General features: G+C 57.4%; 1 protein-coding gene across 4 annotated transcripts in view; it reads right to left on the minus strand.

Annotated features, from left to right (window-relative positions):
* Nucleotides 1-17,863, minus strand: part of KAZN (kazrin, periplakin interacting protein) — a 1,155,223-nt gene that overhangs the window by 115,208 nt on the left and 1,022,152 nt on the right. For 2 of the 4 annotated variants that reach the window (XM_055138794.1, XM_055138796.1), the window contains exon 1: nucleotides 16,574-16,757. The exons of the other annotated variants lie outside the window; for them this stretch is intronic. In XM_055138794.1, the coding sequence (XP_054994769.1) occupies nucleotides 16,574-16,742 (169 nt within the window). In that variant the 5' untranslated portion in view covers nucleotides 16,743-16,757. Of the gene's footprint in view, nucleotides 1-16,573; nucleotides 16,758-17,863 lie in introns of those variants that run through there. 4 annotated transcript variants of the gene reach the window in all.

A 17,863-nucleotide genomic window follows, 5' to 3' on the forward strand; every position in this document is an offset into this window, starting at 1 on the left:
TCAGCATTGGCAATATCCACCCACTGCGGTGCCACCCGCTGGGCAGAATGGACAGCCCGGAGGAACCCATGGACACAGGCCTTGCCACTGTGGGGGGAGCCCAGCCCTGCCTTGCTCCTGCACCCCGCCCTGAGCCAGCAGCCTCCGCCTGCATCATTCACCGGAGTGTACCCATCAGAGAGTGGGAGCTCCCAGGCCTAGGTCCCAGCAGGAGCAGCACTGCCTTCCCAAGACTAGGGGGCACATTTCTACCCCCATTTTACAGGCAGCCAAACTGAGACCCTGAGAAAAGGGTCTGGATGCCACATCTTTGGCTGCCTGGACGCCAGATGGTACAGTGTTTGGAACGTTCTCCCCAGCCTGTCCTCCCCAGCTCTCAGACATCCTCCCAGGGGTCCCACATATGTGCAGTGGGTCGCGGGCACTTGCAGGGGCAGACATGTGTGCCGCAGTGGGCAGACAAGACCCTCCTCCACGGTGGAGCATCTGAAGTTGCTGCCTCTTCAGAGATGGGTTGCAAACAGCTGGGCTTACAGGAAAACCCGAGTCAAGTCGAGAGTCGGGCCTCCAAACAGGGTCACTCCTGGTCATTCACACGGTCTTGAATGGACCTTCGGGCAGCCAGTGAGAAATGGCCGTTTCCTGCTGGAAGTGACCCCTGGGCCCACCACTTCCTCGCCTGTAAGAGGTGACCACGACAGTTCTGAGAAACTTCTTTGGCGTCCCACAGCCTGGACCCCATCCTGGAGCCCAGACTTATACGGCCTAACACACCCCCTTTCCCAGAAAATCGGAAAACAGAAAGAAATTGAGATTGCCACTGGGTATTTGCTTTTGTCAAAAGAACAACGTGCTCCGGAATTGTACTGGAGTCTACTACTGCCCCCTGGATTGTTCAAGTGACCCCCCAGGAGTGTTGTCACCCACCCTGGGGGGAGACTGCTTTAGCAGCCCACTGGGGCTGGTCACTTCTGCGCCCTCACATGGGGCGACTGGAGACGGTAACAGTGTCTGCATCCCGGGTGGTGAAGATGTTGACTAAGAGATCTGGAGGTCCCCGAGGGAACCTGGTGTCCCTCCCAGTCCCCCCAGCCCTCAGCAGATGTGGCCTGGCTGCTCAGAACTCAGGAGGGCAGCGCCCTCCCGCCTGGCCCTTTGTGGGAAGAGCGCGTGGTATGAAGCCCGCACCCCAATCCGAAGAACTCAGACCCTGAGCTGTCCCTGTACGCTCCAGCCTGACACAGCAGCTGCTTTAGGAAGAAATAAAATATGCTCCACATACTTTAAATGTTTCACTTATAAAAACTGGCAGGGCTGCCTTTCTAAATGGTTTAGCAATAAAGTCACTAACCAGCACGGTTGGAGGTTCTCACTGCTACAGCCAGGGTCGGGGGGCTGCGGGCTGGGCAGGAGGGCAGGGCCAGCCGCAGGGTGGGACTCGTGGGGGCTTCCAGAAGGCACCATCTGGGAGTGTTCAGAGGGGGAGCCTGGGAGCGCATCCTGGTGTCCCCATGTGATACTGGATCCTCCCTCTGGCAGCTAAACCCCAAGTGAGCAGTGGCAGTGGAGGCTTGGGGGGGGTAGGGGGGGGAGGGAAAAGGCTAGGCGAGGGGAGCGCTTCCGGCCTCGGATGTTTTCCCACACGCCAAGGGCGCCCCCGTTTCCAGCCAATCAAGTTAATTGAAAAATTACCTTGGGCCGAGAAAGAGCAGACTCAGGCCACGGGGGCAGGGGTGGGGGCGGTTTCACGGGGAAGTCCAGCCCAACTGGATTCCCCCAAGCTGCCCTTGGAAGGCCGGGAAACTGCACAGCTGCCCGCCTGGGCTGGCCGGCCTCCCAGCAACCTGGATGTGGAGCAGGGTGGAGGCTCCTTCACAGATGACGACACCGAGACCCGCCCGGAGACGGGAGGCCTCCGGGGCTCCACACTGGAGGAAACAGCGGGGGCCCCTGGTCACCCCAGCAGCCCAGCTCCTCCCTCGTTGCTTCTTCCCAGGACGCTGATCCGCCATGTGCCCCGGGGACCTCGCAAGCCCCAAACACACAAGGCTCCCAAAGAAGCGTGAGTCGACTGCACGGGCCATCGAGGCAGCTGGAGGCCTTCAGACCAATGACACTTTGCTGCAGAAGCCACACAAGGAGCCCCCAGGGCAAAATGGACTTTTAGCCACTCTTCCCGGCACTCTGGTCTCTCTCTAGCTGACCGTCCCCGCTCCCTGGGTCAGTGCCAATTGCAGGAGGCAGTTTCGTGGTCCTCCTGAAGGGGCCACCAACCCAAGGGCCAAGGACTAAGGGCTGAGCTCAGCAGCCAGCTCACTGGTGGTGGGGGGGTGCTGGGGGGCCTGGAGTACCGGAAGCCACCAGCTTCCCTATTTAGTTCTCGCATCTCACACACCTGCATAGACCTGTAGGCTTGGCCCGGCCTCTCTGGGCTCATCAGTCCATTTCAATCCTCCTGGGCCTCTTTCCTTTCCAAGTGCCAGGAGTACCCCACCTTCTGGGCCACCCCACCCCCCTCTGCAGCTCAGATTCTGGGCCTTCCAAGCAGGATAAGAATGGGGGCTCCCCACAGCCGTGTCCCCCCTTCCAACCGGCCATATCCAACTTCAGGACCAAACATAAATAAAAGCAGGAGCCAGAGAGACAGTACAGGACGGTGGGAAGGGCCCTTGACAGGTACACAGCTGACCCTGGGACCCGGGTTCCATCCCAGCACCACATGTGACCCCCCATGAATACTGCGAGGGGTCAACTGTGAGCCAGGAAGAGCCCCAAACCCCCCATGAACATATGAACCAAACATATGACCAAAACGTAAAACTGTGACCGAGGGCCTGCGAGTCTGCTGTTTGTGGGCAGGGCTTTCTGCCCCCAGGAAACCCAACCTTAACAGACGCTGCGCCAGACCTTGGGGTGTGGCCAATGCCCTGAGCACGTCACCAAGAGCCATAGAAGCCACCAGGATAAAACTCAGCAGGGAGAGGTGGTCAGCATGAAGTCCTGGCGCCTCCGAACCACTTTGTGTCTAGGGTCCCTGTGTGTCTGACGGGTGACCACAGTACCACGTGCAGATACAATGAGGGATGTCGCTTGCTGTGCTTGGCACAGCCAAACGCCGGGATTTCTCAGCTCTCTCCCTCCCACTTCCTCTGATCCTGAGACCAGCTCCCCACAGCTTCTCCTGCGAACTCCTGACCTGCGCCTCCACCTGAGGACATTCCCTGCTGAGAGCTCTGGGGAGTGGGGCCCCTGGCAGCTGGAGGCAGTCCCTGAGATTTGAATCTGGAGGTCCTGGCACAGCAAGACCCTTGTTTTTTGGGTGTTCCTCCTCTCGCCAATGGACTTCTCCACCCTCCAGAGTTAAAAAAGAACTTGAATTCTTGTCTCAATGCAATGCTGACCGGTGCAATAGCGACTGGCCCGATGTCGCCCTGTGTGTCAAGATCCCTCGCCACCACACTGCCCAGACGGCGGATGCGACTCCACTCTACGGATCGCTGCTCGGCGAGCAGGGTCAAAACTATTCGAAAAATGTAAACCGGAAAAAAACCCCATCGCTTTTCACCTCCCCCAAGTGTATGCGTGCATGCAAACAAATGTGTGTACGCACATGCATGCACACACACATGTGCACGCATGCGGGCACACACATGCCCGCACGTGCACACAGGGCAGCACACAGGACTATCTAGTGTTGGCCCCTGGGTTTTAATAGGCAGGAGGACAGAGAGGGGATTTCCACCCAAGGGAACCATCTGGAAAACAATACCCTTGAGACCAAGACAAGGAAATCTCTGGGACTAAAAAGCATTCTTCTAAATGTTTCTCTAATGCCTTCTGGTGACACTGGCACAGTGCGTGTCCCAGTACCCAGCACAACCCTGCCTGACCCGAAAGTCCATCAGTCCAAGGCGGGTCCATGGCGCAGAAGCAGCCCAGGCTTAAGCTGGGGAGTAAGAGATGCCAAGCCCCGCAGGAGCCTTTAAGACCAAATATACTTTCTGCAACCCCACCCCCTCGGCCCCCAGAGAAAATGACACCAGTTAGAGAACAGCAGGGGCTAAGTGTCCCACGGGAATAAAGGAATGAAGGAGAAGGAGCAGAGGCGGGGTGAAGGGTTTGGAGCAGGTCAGGTTTTTTTTTAGTTTATACATTTTTTTCCCCCCTCATAAGTCTGCCTCCTCCTGACCTACTCTTTGGAGCTGAACTTCTAGATCTTTCCCCCGCTTTCTCCCCTGGACCCAGCCCCTAGAATCTCAAACTTGGCACGTCTCGGTGGTAGGCTGGGCCTCTTTCGCAATGCATCTGAACTAAGATGGACCACTGGTGGCTGTTCAAAAGGCTCCGAAGATCAGATAGCCAGCCGGAGCTGGGCGGCAGGCACAGGAGGGTGGGGGTGGAATGCTAAACAGGACACGCGTGCCCTCGCCCGTGCCTGCTTTGGACCTGTCTCTGCAGAGGGGCAGAGCAGCAGCAAACTGCCTGCCTGCAGACGCGTCGGGACACAGGGCAGGGGTATGCACCCAAGGCTTGTGTCCCGCACCTGGGGCCAGAGCCTCCCAGGCTGATGAGCAGCATGGTCAGAGTGGTCACTTCTGTGAGACGGTGGGTGGCCTGGCACCACAGAGATTCCAGGAATCCAGAAAGAAGCCGGGGGCTGTGGCTGACTCTCCGGCCCTGAGGCCCGTGGGCAGTGCCCTCCAATTCCTCCCCAGGGAAGCAGACAGCATCGGTTCCTGCGACCCCCCGGGGCAGGGCCAACGAGTCTTCAGCTCAGTAATCGTAAAATTAACCCGGGATAACCCTGCAGCCCAGGAAATTGTTGCTACTCCTGCTCTCTGGAGAAAGCTATAAATCTCCTTCCATATTAGCATTTTCTCTACGTGCACACCTGCAAAAAAAAAAATGTGACCTTTGGAGGAGTTGGGGGTAAAGCCAGGCCCCCAACCTATGCCCCTGGAAGGGAGGCAGTGGAATCAAGTTAAACATTTCTAGGCAGGCAGAGAAATTCAATCTCCCCTTTTTTTCAACTGGTTGCAGCAGTTAATGTATTGTTTCTCTCCCGCCTCTGTCCTCTTTTTGGAGCCCCCTGACTGCGTGCACAAGCTTGCAGGCCCCTCCTGCCAAGAAGCAAGGGCTGTTTATTTGGCCAGGGGTACTAATATGGACCTGAAACAGGCTATGGGAACATCTCCCTAGACGTCGATGGGTTTCTTCTAAGAGTTTGTGGAGGGACAGCACAGGTGCTTGCCTTGCACAGTGCTGACTGAGGTTCGATTCCCTAGAACTACATGTGGTTCCCTGAGCACTGTGAGGAGTGAGCCCTAAGCCCCGAGCACAGCCACGTGTATCTCAACATCCTCCCAACCACCTCACACCCCAAAATTAAAGAGTTGTTGTTAGCATGGGGTGGGCACTGCATGGCAAACTGCAGAAAACGGGCATGGTGCCCTCATTCCATAGTCTTTGACAGATACAGGAGGCTGTGTCAGTCCCACTGTCCTGATTGCATTCCAAGGAATATCGAGCTCCCTCGTTCCCTACCTGCATCATGGGGCAGCGGCTGAGCCCCCTTAAGCCCACACCAGGAGAGTCAGTACAGACAGCTGCCTAGGGAACACACTTTCCTTGGATGTGGTCGCAGAAGCTCTACTCTCCCCTCACCTGGGCTCCAGTGGATGAGAGAGCTGAGGCCGAGAGGAGGCCGCTGCTCTGCACAGGGGAGGGAAGACAGATAGAATGAGGAGAAAGTTCCTGAAAATGGTGTTCATGTGCCACGGTGTTGAATTTATGTCCAGGGTTACCATGTGGAGGAAAGATTTAGTGTTTAAGATTCTCAAACTGGCGGTAGTCTGAAAAGTGAACATTATGATGAGACTGATTTTTGACACCCTATAAAGATGAGTGAATGAATACTTAAGAATAAAAGCAGGGAGCTGGACTGATAGCACAGAGGGTAGGGCGTTTGCCTGGCATGCAGCTGACCTGGGTTCAATTCCCAGCATCCCATATGGTCCCCTGAGCACTGCCAGGAGTAATTCCTGAGTGCAGAGTCAGAAGTAACCCCTGTGCATCACCAAGTGTGACCCAAAAAAGCAAAGCAAAAAAAAAAAAAAAAAAGAATAAAAACAAACCTGCAGGGGTTGCCTAAATGGCAAGTGAGTCTCCAACTCCTCGAGGTATTGACTCCGGAGGAATGACTGGACAGGACCCAATGAGCATATCTATCTCTCTTCCTGGCCCCTAACTTCCCATTATAATAACTCTCCCGTGGTTCTTGAAAGTAGCAGCTTCATAGACCAAGTTCCCTCTCCATCCTTACAGATACAGCTTCTTGGACCAGAATGGTCACCTGACCCAGGGGCTGCTAAACCAGTGGTTAGGCGGAGACCAATCAGATTCTCTGATTTCCAAGTACTTAAGAAACTGCAGGCTTCTTTGAGAGCCAGGAGACCCAGGGTCTGGAATTTCAGTCCATGGGACTGGAACAGAGGGAGGCAGTTAGGGAGAGTCCTTGGGTGGGAATACCAAGGGACTTGAATGGAGAAAGAGGGTTCCCAGGGTTCATGCTGAATCCCATGTGGCTGGCCTCAATGTGTGGAGACTGTCTGTGTCTCCACAGCACCCTCCGCCTTGGGCTGACTGGAGTAAGCTCCTGCTCCTCAAACCCAAAACTCCAGACCAAGCCTTGGCCTGCTGCAGCCAGGCATTCCCGAGGCTGTGGAGGAGGCCAAGAGTCAGACCTTCCCCAACGTCACCGTCCGTTCATTACCTCTGATGCTGGGTGTCTCACAGCCTGTGCCCCCTGCCAGTCCCTTCCCTCTTGACCGCTCAGCACAGTGCCTAGACCCCGGGCTGTAGGCTACAGAGAACAAGGATTAAAAATGAGTCACAGCCAAGAACCCCCACATTCCCACAGTCCGAAGAGTGCGTGGGGGACACACGTCCTCACGTACCCGTGCCCCACCCACCACGGGCGGGCATGTGCTGACGCAACCCCAGGTTTTGGCCGACCTCTGGCCAGGGACCTCGGAGTGTGCAAAGCACTGGGCTTGTGTAAAGCAGCCACACATCCTGGGGCGAGTCGGGGCTGGTGCTGTGGCTCTCTTTTCCCGGAACAGGGAAGCGGAGCTTGGCAGGTGAGTGCCAAGAGGGCCAGCCGGTCTGATACTCTGTCCACACTGGGATGACAAGGATGAGACAAAGCTGTCTGGTGAGCGCAGCTGTGGGCACTGCCAACTTTCTCCAGGCTAGCGAATGGATGCCAAGGGAAGCAGCAGAGGGCGTGTCCCCCTGAGAGGGCCCAGGGACCCCAGGGAAGAGGGCCATCTGGCCTGCTGCTCTTTAGAGATCCTGGCAGAGGGTGAGCAGGAGGCTGCCACGTGGGATGCAGGGAGAGAGGAGGAGGAGGAGGAGGAGGAGGAGGAAGAGGAGGAGGAGGAGGATGGGGTGATAGGATGGGGAAGATGCAGGGAGAGAGGATGGCGAGGACAGAGATAGAGGAGGGGAAGATGTAGGGAGAGAGGAGGGGAAGGATGCAGGGAGGGAGGAGGGGGAGAATGCAGTGAGAGGACAAGGATGCTGGGAGAGAGAAACCAGAGCACCAGTTCATCACCCCTCCTGCGCCATACACACACAGAATGCCCCATCACACCGCCCCTTGGATACAGCCAGGATTCCCAAAAACCCTATGAGAGGCAAATTGTCACATGCCCCACCCAGCAATCCCAGGGAAAGAAAGGAGAGTGGAAGAGGGAGGAGAAGACAGCAAAGAGGGTTTATGGAAAAACTGAAGCAAACGGAGCCTCTGAGAGCCCAGGGATGCCTTCCTGGCTGACTGGTTTCCAGCCTCAGGCACGCCAGCAGCTCCTGCATGGGCTTGCTCTGACCTAGCGCAGGGGTCAGGGGTGCAGGCCCGGCATGCACAAGGACCGGGGTTACATCCCTGGCACCGGATGGCCTCCCTGAGCACTGCCAAGTGCAGCCCTCGACGCCCCCAATTGCTGCTGGGGTGACCCTGGTGCTGCCCCCCACACTGCTGGACCCAAGCGGCACAGAGCACCAGGCCCTAGCATTGATCACCTGACCCTGAACGTCACTCTTGGAGGCGAACCCAGAGTCTGCAATGGAGCCCAGCAACCCAGGGGGCTCTGCTCTGAGGTCCCAGGCTCAGCCTCCCAACCCCAGCACCCACGCTGAGGGATAGTCCCCAGGGCTCCCTGCACTGCTGACCAGGGACACAGGCCACGTGGAGGCACCCACAGGCCCCCGAGCCCCATACACCACACAAATGTGTGATCCAGGGTTTGGGGATGGGCACTGGGGAGGGGCCCCAGAACAGCACGTCCCCCCATGTCACAAGGGGTGGGTACCCTATCTGTGAACTCCGGGTCAGTGCCCACCTGGTACCCCCTCACTCCTCCACAGGGCTTGGGAAGAAGAAATATCGGCTGAGTTACAGCCGCCCAGATGCCAGGGGCAGCCTGGAGTGTGGTGCCTCTGCCCTGTGAGGGTATGAGCCTGAGTATTCGAACTTTTCCTCACAGATTCTCAGAATGTGTGGGCCTGGGTAAGAAAAAGCAAATCAACCCCTGGCAATACCGACGCAAAGCTTTTATGTGAAGGAAGAGAACACTCTCTGTGAGAACGTAGGCGCACCCTGGGCTGAGGCAGCATTGTTCACAGCACCTGAGCCAGGACCTCCACTGAGGTACCCCAAATATGTACCTGGGTGAATAAGTGGTGGTGTGTGTCTGGGGGAATACTACGCTGCCATTAAAAGGATAAAACCCAGATCCTGAGGTGACTTAAGTGAAGCAAGAAAGAAAGTGAAAGACCATCTCTGGGTGGTTTCCCTCATATGTGGAATATGAACTACCCAAGCAGAGGAACCGGCAAAACAACTATAAACCCATGAATCAAGGCCCTGGATTCAGTTTAAAGTCTGGTAGTTCCCAGAGGGAAAGGGTGGGTGTGGGAGGTGAGGGTAAATGGGTAAGGGGGGTCTCTGGGGTGGCGATGTGACCCCAGATTAAGTGTGGGAGGGTTGAGTCCGCTACCCAGAGAGGGGAAATGAATGCCCCGAAATCCTGTAATGTTGTAAACTAATGATAACTCTATTTTTAAAAAGACAAGAAAGAAAACCGAGAAGCTAGATGCGACTCGGGGTCCCACACCTGCTGATCCCCAGTGGGAAGGGAAAGGATGCTGTGAGGCTGGTTTCGGGGTGCCAGAGCCAATGGCCTCCCCAGTTTCCTGGGCTGAAAATAACCCAACCCCAGAAAGGCAAACGGCAGGGGGCCCCAGTTTGCAGCCCGGAGGCCGTATCAAAGATCAAACAATCCAGATTCCCGGGTCCCTTTCTGGAGACCCTGCCTGAGAACACACACCCTGGCAGGCACCCCCAGACACCATCATCCCCTGAAGCACCCCCAGAAAGGCCAGAGGGAGGACACCCCATCTTCTATCCTCTCACACTGACCCAAAACCTACTCCGAGTATATCTCGGGGGATGCTGGTTCCTTCCTCACTCCAGGCCTCAGTTTCTTCCCCCGGCAAGGGGCATCCACGGGTCCAACTGTGCTGAGGCTTCCCTCTTGGGGGTACCTCCAGAGAGCCAGGCCAGGGCGCCCCTCCAGGCTGCTGACCTCTTAAGACTAGCAGGGGCAGCAGACCAGGGGGGAGGGAGCTGCTGTGCCCCAGCTGGAGCCCCATGTGGGTGACAGGAGCCAGTGCGTCCAGGAAGATGCCAGCAAGAGTCCCCTGGCTCCCGACATCACAGCCTGTGTCCCATGCCACGAGCCCTGGGGGTCAGAGTCAGCCAATGACCAGCCCAGGGGGAGAGACCCAAGAGTCCAGGGCCGCAGTCACTGACTCGGACCCCGGGAGCTCTGTTGAGCTTCAACCTGCAAGGGGGCGCAGGGGTGCGGGGGTGGGGGTGGAGGGGGAAGGACAGCACTTGAGCAACAGAGCACTGGATTTGGAGCAGCCCACCGCACGGTCCTCCCTCCACCCTCTGGAGGGGAGCGCGGCGGGGAGCCAGGGAGCCCCGAGGGAGCAGGCCCACAGGAGCGGCAGCTGTTGTTTTTATTTCTCTCCACCCCCGGGAGAGCCTGCCGATCGCGGCTGTACAATGAAAAGAGACTGAACGCACTCCACCATGCCCGTGCCAGGGAGAGAGACTCGGGCCAGAGCCCGGGCCCGGCCCCCAACCCGGACAGGGGTGGTGGCAACGGAGGAGAGGGGGCCCAGGGGCCTGCAGCCGGGCTGCCGCGAGGGCAGCAGTGCTGGACACAGTCCAGCACATGACCCAGGATGCATGCGTGATCTGCCTCCATGGGAACACCGGCACCCTCACCCCTCCCCACCTGAGTCCCCCTTCTCTGCTGCCCGGGCTCAGTATGACCCAGTTTGGGTTCCGGACCCACTTACCTCTCACAACTTTCTGGTTGCTAATTCCTTCCGGACGGGAGGTGGATACAGCAGCTTCAGAGGGGCTCGGGCCCCTGGGTAAGGGCACCAAGGGCCCGTGGCAGCCCGTGCCCCCTAACTGGCTTCTCTTGAAGGCATCCAAACAGCAGACCAGGGAAAGCCTGAAGGCCCCGCCCTCAGGGGGAGGGTCGCAGGGGGTGCTGAGTTGGGGTCCTGGCGAGCAGGAGGCCAGCCTGACTTGTTCCTGTGCCCCCAGGCACTCATCCGACACGCCGCGTGTGGAATGCAGGCACGGTGAGCATCCTCATAAAAAAATAACTACACAGGCAGGCATCGACGCCCCAAAGCCACGCCTTCTGCACTGGGGCCAGACCCCGGGGACACGGCAGGCAGCACTGGGAGCCCCGCAGCCACTTGCTTATTGCTGGGGCTGAATCCCAGCCCACCTCTATCCCTGGTCCTGCTATGGGTGAGGAGGGCTAATTTTGGGGGGGCTGGAGGGGACAGGGTAGTGTTGGTGGAGGGAGTTAGACCACACACAGCAGTGCTCAGGGCTTAGTCCTGACTCCCTGCTCTGGAGTCACTCCCGGTGAGGCTCAGGGCTCACTCCTGACTCTGTGCTCTGCAATCACTCCCGGGGGATGCTTAGGGGACCGTAAGTGGTGTCACAGATGGGACGCAAGCTACCTGCTGCACACAGGGCAAGTGCCTTCACCCCGTCTCCCCATGAAGGCTAATTTGAGGGCAGAGTTTGTTATCTTCCTTGCGCAGATGTGCTTGGGGTACTCTTTTGTCTCAAAATAAATTTATGGAATCACTGTGATTACAAAGTGACAAAATGTTCCATGATTGACTTTCAGGAGTACAACGTCCGAACGCCAGGCCCTTCACCAGTGTACACTTCCCTCCACCCATGTCCCCAGTTTTCCTCCCGCCCTCCCAACCTGCCTCTGGCAGGCACTTTTTCCCTTCCTTTTTTTCTCTTTAGGTACTTTTGCTTACAATCCTATTACTGAAAGGGTATCCTGCATATCACTTTACCCCCTTTCAGAGTCCAGTTGTTGTCCAGTGACCACTATCCTCTATCATGGTAGTGGTCCCTTTCCTGGCCTACTGACCCCTCCCCTCCTCCTCCCTCACCCCAGTGGCAAACTTCCTACTAAGGACCAGTTCTACTGCCTTTAACATCACTGTCTGCGGACATTAGTTATTCCCCTACTATATTTCACTATATTGCTTGGGGTGCTCTGGAGATGATTAATAAGGGAGGAAACTCCTCTCCAGACTGACGGGAAAAGTCTAGCAAATTGTTAGATAGTTCCACAGGAATATTACAGAGCGTGCCAAGGATCATTATGGAAATTTTGTACAGCTTCGAAAAGCAAATAAACAAGCAACAATCCTTCAGAATCACCCACCTCATCAAATCCCATTATTTTAAACTTTAAAACCTGAAAATTTCTCTCTCTCTCTCTCTGTCTCTCTCTGTCTCTCTCTCTCTGTCTCTCTCTCTCTCTCTCTCTCTCACACACACACACACACACACACACACACACACACCACTACCACCACACCACACTTATTCTTCGCACTTTGGACTCTTGATCAATGGGAATTCCCCACTTCCGCGACAAAGGTAGCACCACGAGACACAGATCCCTGTCCAACTCAATATATCTATGGCAATATGATCCCATTTTACAGATGTGTGACCTGAGGCACCAGATACTGGCTGAACTGTTATTACAGGGGCCACCATAGCTAGTTAGAAGCAGAGCTGGCGAGATTCCAGCAAGGCTGTATTTGATTCCCAAGCTGGGGCTTGGGGCCCACGTTGGTGTGCCATCTGCCCCACTGGGCTACAGGGACCACCCCAGGGAGATCAATTTGCATTTCCCCACACCACAGACTTTCTCTCCTAACTGTCCAGAAAGCCAAGCCCTCAGCTGTCTGTCCCACCCCCTTGACTGAGGACGCTGCTGTTAAACCCTCATCCGAGGTTTCTCAGAGCACACAGATGCCAACTTCACTCCCTCCCACTCCCAGAAGTCCTTATCCACAGGGGTAACACAAAGCCTATCTAAAGCTGAAATGGCTAGGGGGCTGGAGCAATAGCACAGCGGGTAGGGTGTTTGCCTTGCACTCGGCCGACCCTGGTTCGATTCCCAGCATCCCATATGGTCCCCCGAGCACCGCCAGGAGTAATTCCTGAGTGCAGAGCCAGGAGTAACCCCTGTGCATCGCCAGGCGTGACTCAAAAAGTTTAAAAAAAAAAAAAAAGCTGAAATGGCTAATGGCACCAAGATCAGCAAATGCTCGTCCTTCTTAAGAAAGGGAATGTCAAAAAGGGGACAAATCTATCTCTTGTTTTGAGAAGACCAAAAATGTAGAAACCAAAAGCGGGCCTTGAAACTGAAGGTGGGCACTTTAAGAACAATATAGAATCTGCCCCCACAGCTTTGCAGTCTACCTCCCGGGCAGTGACACCTCCTGGCTGTGTGATTCTGGAAGTTAATACTTTCCTGAACCCACGTCTCCCCATTGGTGGCTGGAATTAGTCATTGCAGAGTCTGGTGAAGACAAAGCTCATGCCGGGCCCTGGCACAGCGCTGGGAAACAGTCCACTAGTCTCATCAAGGCTGTGCCGACCCCCTGCCCCCACCCCTAGGGCTTCACGTGAGCAGGAGAGTGGAGGAGATAAGAATTCAAAAGGTTTATTTAAAAGGCAGAGGGGTAAGAAGGAGCCTAAAGCCCCAAGGCTTTTGAGGCAAGGGGTTAAGGGATGAGTTTAGAGAGGCTGGGGTACCTGCCGGAAGCTGAGGTTTAGGTAGAAACAAAGTTTCTAGTTGCTAGATCCTAGTTTACAACTCTTAACAAAATAGCTTCCTGTGTGCCCAGGCTTCCAGGCCACACTCTTGCCCGTCTTAGAGACTCAGCATTCAGGTTCCGCCCTTCATTCTCAGGGGGACTCTCTGACCCCTGGCACCTATCCCATGAACCCCTCACCTGGCTCCATTTCTTAGCGCTGAGCTACCTTCCCCTGTACATCACACAGGTGCCCGGTTGTCTGATGGAAGTCTCTGCCCGACAGATTATCTGTTCCATGGAAACAGGCACAGTTGTCGAGTCCGCTGGGATGGCCCTGGCAGGAGATGCTCCAGAAATGTGACGGAATTCACTGACCCCATTCCCACCATCAGCCCAACCGCCAGGGGTTCAGGCCGCTGACTACCAGCTTTAAGCTACTGGGGGTGAGAGGTCGCAATAAGCGCCCCTGCCACGGCCAGTACCACGACACCAACAGGGAAACAGGCGGCGAGTCACTTGAGACCATACATACTCATGTCAGTTTTTGCCACCTTGTTCCAATCTTGCCAGCCTGTACTAGGCAGTGCCAAAATGTGCCAACATGGCCATTCCATGCCAATCCTGTGCCAGGCAGTGCCATGCCAGCCTGTGACAGGCAGTGTTAACCGGTGCCAATCCATGCCAGCTGGTACCAACCCATGCCAGTCTGTACTTGTTCGTGCCCGTTGGAGCCAACCCATGCCAGCCTTGCCAGACAGTGCCAACCTGTGCCAGGTGGTGTCGGCCTACGTAAACCTGTCAAGTCAATGCCAGCCGGTGCCTACCTATACCTGGCAGTGCCAGTCCCACCAACCAATGCCAGTCTGTGCCAGACAGTGCCAACTCATGCTATCCCACACCGCCAGCCGGGAGCATCCCCTGTTCTTTTTTCCTTTCCTGAGCATCTGAAGGGGCCAGTCCTCAGACCCCATTATCCAACAAGCTGTCCTTTCTACCTCCTTGAACGGAGGGACCCAAAGTGCCCAGACTCTGGGGGTACTCACCTCGCTGCCTGGTTCCCATGTTTATTCCAGCAACAATCTCAGAAGAGCTACCACTTACCTCCCTGGAGGAAAATCCCTCATCACAGCCAAGGAGGAGAGAGACCCGACTATGGCAGCTGTCTTGGGCCTCCCCCGCACCCCCGAGACATTCTCAGAAGCTGCACTCTCCGTCTTTAGCAAACAGAGGCCAGGAGAGGGGCAGCAGAGGGTAGAAAGAAATCAGACCTTTCCAGCCTAGCAGGGGAGTTGGTCCTATTCCACTCCTGCGATGCCATCTGCCATCGGGAAAGAGCGCCATGGCTCCCTGCCTTCCAGGGACAGAGCACAAGGGCCACCAGAGGCACACAGCCCTCTCTCCCCCAGACCTCAGAGAGGCGTTTCTGGGCTACAGCATATCATTAGGACATTGTTGTTATGAACACAGCTACAGAGTCCATATAGACACGGAGTAAACAGCTCTATCTCCACCCAGCCATCTTCTACACATATTTACATAATAACAACCTCCAGCAGCTCAACAGTCAGCCTTGGGTCACGGGAAGTATTTTAGAAGACAAAACAAATGCCATGCTGACATAGTTCAGGAGGGTAGAGATGGAGCAGATAGTCTAAGGGGAAACTGAGTCCACGGGCACTGACAGGAGCCCCACCAGGGGAGAGCTAAGATTCACGAAGCATCAGAGAAGTAGGCACAGGGTTTTGCAGACACCACTTATGGAGGAGTCAGCAGAGTGATCAGCCCACAGGGTTGGAGCATACACTTTGTGTTCCACCCCTAGTACTGTGGACGCCGCCCCCCCCAAGCACTACCCCCCTCAACAACCGCACACTGGGAGTAGGGCCTGAGCACTGCGGGGGCAGCCCCCAAACCAAAAAATACAAATAAAGAAAGGAACTAAAACATGAGTTGACACGCTCACCTTCCCTTCGTAGAGGGGTAAACTGAGTCTCAGAAAAGCTCGAACAATTTGCCCATGCTCTCCCACTTGCTTACTCTTTGCCTCCTTGGCCTGTCTGACACAGAACAGTTTTGGCCTCTGACTGTTTCATGCAGCCGGGGAGGGGCTGAACCACAGGGCCAGGTCCAAGGCCAAGGATCTGTCCCTACTCAGCCTTCTGCTTTTAATCCCAGAGTGACCCAAGACCTCAGCTGTGTCAGCACATCCAGGGCAGCTTGGCTAACCAGAGTCAGATCCGGTGACGAGAATGAGGACCCCCCCCAGAGGTCGAGCTCCAGGAAAGACTGACACGAAGAGACCGGAGCTGTAGGAGTCTGAGCCAAGCATTCCCGTGCCCATCCAGAGATGGAAGTTAAAATTCCTGCAGCCTTGGTCTTGGGGCTGTGGATCTTGGGCAAATAACCTCTGGCCTTTCTGTCCAGATCTCCAGGGAGATAAGGCAGCCTCACAACCAGAGTCAGTTATTAGATGTAAGTAGGCACTGCATGTAAATGACTCCAAGAAGTAATAAACAATTCTGTTGCACCTTCCTCCTCCCCGTGTTTCCTGGAAAAGGAGCCCAACTTCATCCTGCATGATGCAGACCCTTGGCGGAGAGTCCCCTCTTCCACCTAAACTTCGTCCTGTCTGAGAATCAAGAATGCAGAGGGTCCCGGCCACCGCGCCCCCTCCCCACCCGGCCCAGCCCCGACCCAACTGGGGATGGGAGGGGAGCGGGCAGCTCTGGAACAGACCGGAATGGGCACACCCACTCTGCATAGTTCACGTGAAAAACGCGGCTCTCCACTTGGGGCGGAGGAGCCCACGTTACACAACGAGAGACCACTTCACTTGTGTTACCACCGCTGCTGAGTTTCTCCGTCGGCGTGAGCCGTTCAAGTGCAGGAGAAAATCGCTCAGCTCCTCCTCCTCCGGGACAGTGCTCCCCCCTCCCCGCTCAGAGAGGCGGCGGGAAAGCCGCTGCCCACCAAGAGGCCCTTTATGCAGCTGCCAAGAGGGTTACAGGTGCGGTCACACCCCGAGTTTGCGCGGGAGGGGGGCTGGACCCTTTCCCACGCTTCCCCCAAACAAGCGCGGGGGTAGGGCCAGGACCTGGTGGCCAGACACCGAGGAATCCCACTCCCTCGGGCGCACTTGGCCTTGACCCGCCGCCCAAGCCCGCCTGGGGGATTCTGCGGCGCCCCCCGCGCCCCCCATCCCGCCTCCCGGCTGGAGAACTAACTCTTGCGCGTGGCGCGCGCCTTTCCCCCCCGCTCCCTGCGCCCCGCCGGAGCTCGGGGCTCCGCGCGCGCCGAGTGCCATGGTCCCCGTCCCCGGCCCGCGCGCACCTACCCGGCTGGGCGCAGTCGTCCGTGGGCACCGAGCACGTCCCGGCGCGGGGCCGATCGCCGGGGGCCGCCGCCGCCGCGTCCGCACCGGCCCGGCACACTGCGGCCCCCGCCTCGCCCCGCGCCGCCAGCAGGCGGACGCGCTCCCAGCTGCCCGAGTCGGCCGCCCGCATGCCGCGTGCCCGGGGGGCGCTGCCCGCGGCGGCGCGGGGGGCTCCGACGACGGGCGCGGGGCTCACAGCGCGCGGGGCCACCGCCGCATCGGGGCGCGGCCGGACGCCGCCCTCCCGGCCGCCCGAGCGCGCCGGACCAGGGCTCTCCGTCCGGCCGAACGCCAGGCGGTCCACGGCCGCCGCGCGCGAGGAATTCGGTGGCCGAGCCTCTCACGTGGGAACGGGTCTCACTCCCCCGCGGCTCCTCCTCCGGCTCCTTCCGGGCCCGACGAGGCCGGCGGCTCGGCCCGCCCTGGACACGCCCCAGACACGCCCCCGGTCCGTCCAGGACCCGCCCCGGACCCGCCCCCGGACCCTCCGCCGCGCCCAGACTTGCCCCAGCATCCACCCGAGCGCGGAGTCGCGGTGTTCCGCGCTGGACACCCCCCGCCACCCCCAGCCCTGGCCACTCGCTGCATCTCCAACATGGTCATTCCGGGAGAAACTGGGGTCAGGATGGCCAGCGGCGCAGGGGTCAGGGATCATTCCGAGCCTTTACAAGGCCCCAGTGAGCGCATCAAGGGGACTACTTCTGGCACCCGGGTTGGTAGACCGTCTCCCCACTCTTCTGGAGATAGCCTGGCTCAGAGGCAGGGCAGGTCCAGGCGCCGCTCGGCCGGCAGAGGGCAGAAACAGTGGGCTCGGGAGAGGAGCAGGCGCCCTGGGCCTTACCTTGTCCTGCAGTGACTGTAACTAGCGTGGGATGTGTCCACGCTTGGTTGGGAAGCAAACTGACAAGGTCCACACCTACGGGGGAGACGGCGATCTGGTGGGGGCCCCTGTGTCGGCGCCCCTCTTCCTCATGTAATAAATGGGGCTCATTGCAGTCATCAGCTGGGCTACTTATTGGTTCTCTCCTGGAGTATCTATCCCCGTGGCAGAACAGGGGCTAGAGAAGCTAGGGGCTGAGCCTCAGGTTTAGGAACTGGGTGGCAGGGGGCTCCTACAAACCTGAGCCTGCCTGCTGGAGTGTGTGCTCAGAAGAGCTTGTGTCACTCTGATCTGGAGATTCCCATGCTCTTTAGGACTAAGGCTCTCCCTTCTGCCCCAGGAGGTAAATCTAGTTTCCCACTCCACTGCAG

This window comes from Sorex araneus, chromosome 5, assembly GCF_027595985.1.
Source record: "Sorex araneus isolate mSorAra2 chromosome 5, mSorAra2.pri, whole genome shotgun sequence".
NCBI lineage: Eukaryota > Metazoa > Chordata > Mammalia > Eulipotyphla > Soricidae > Sorex > Sorex araneus.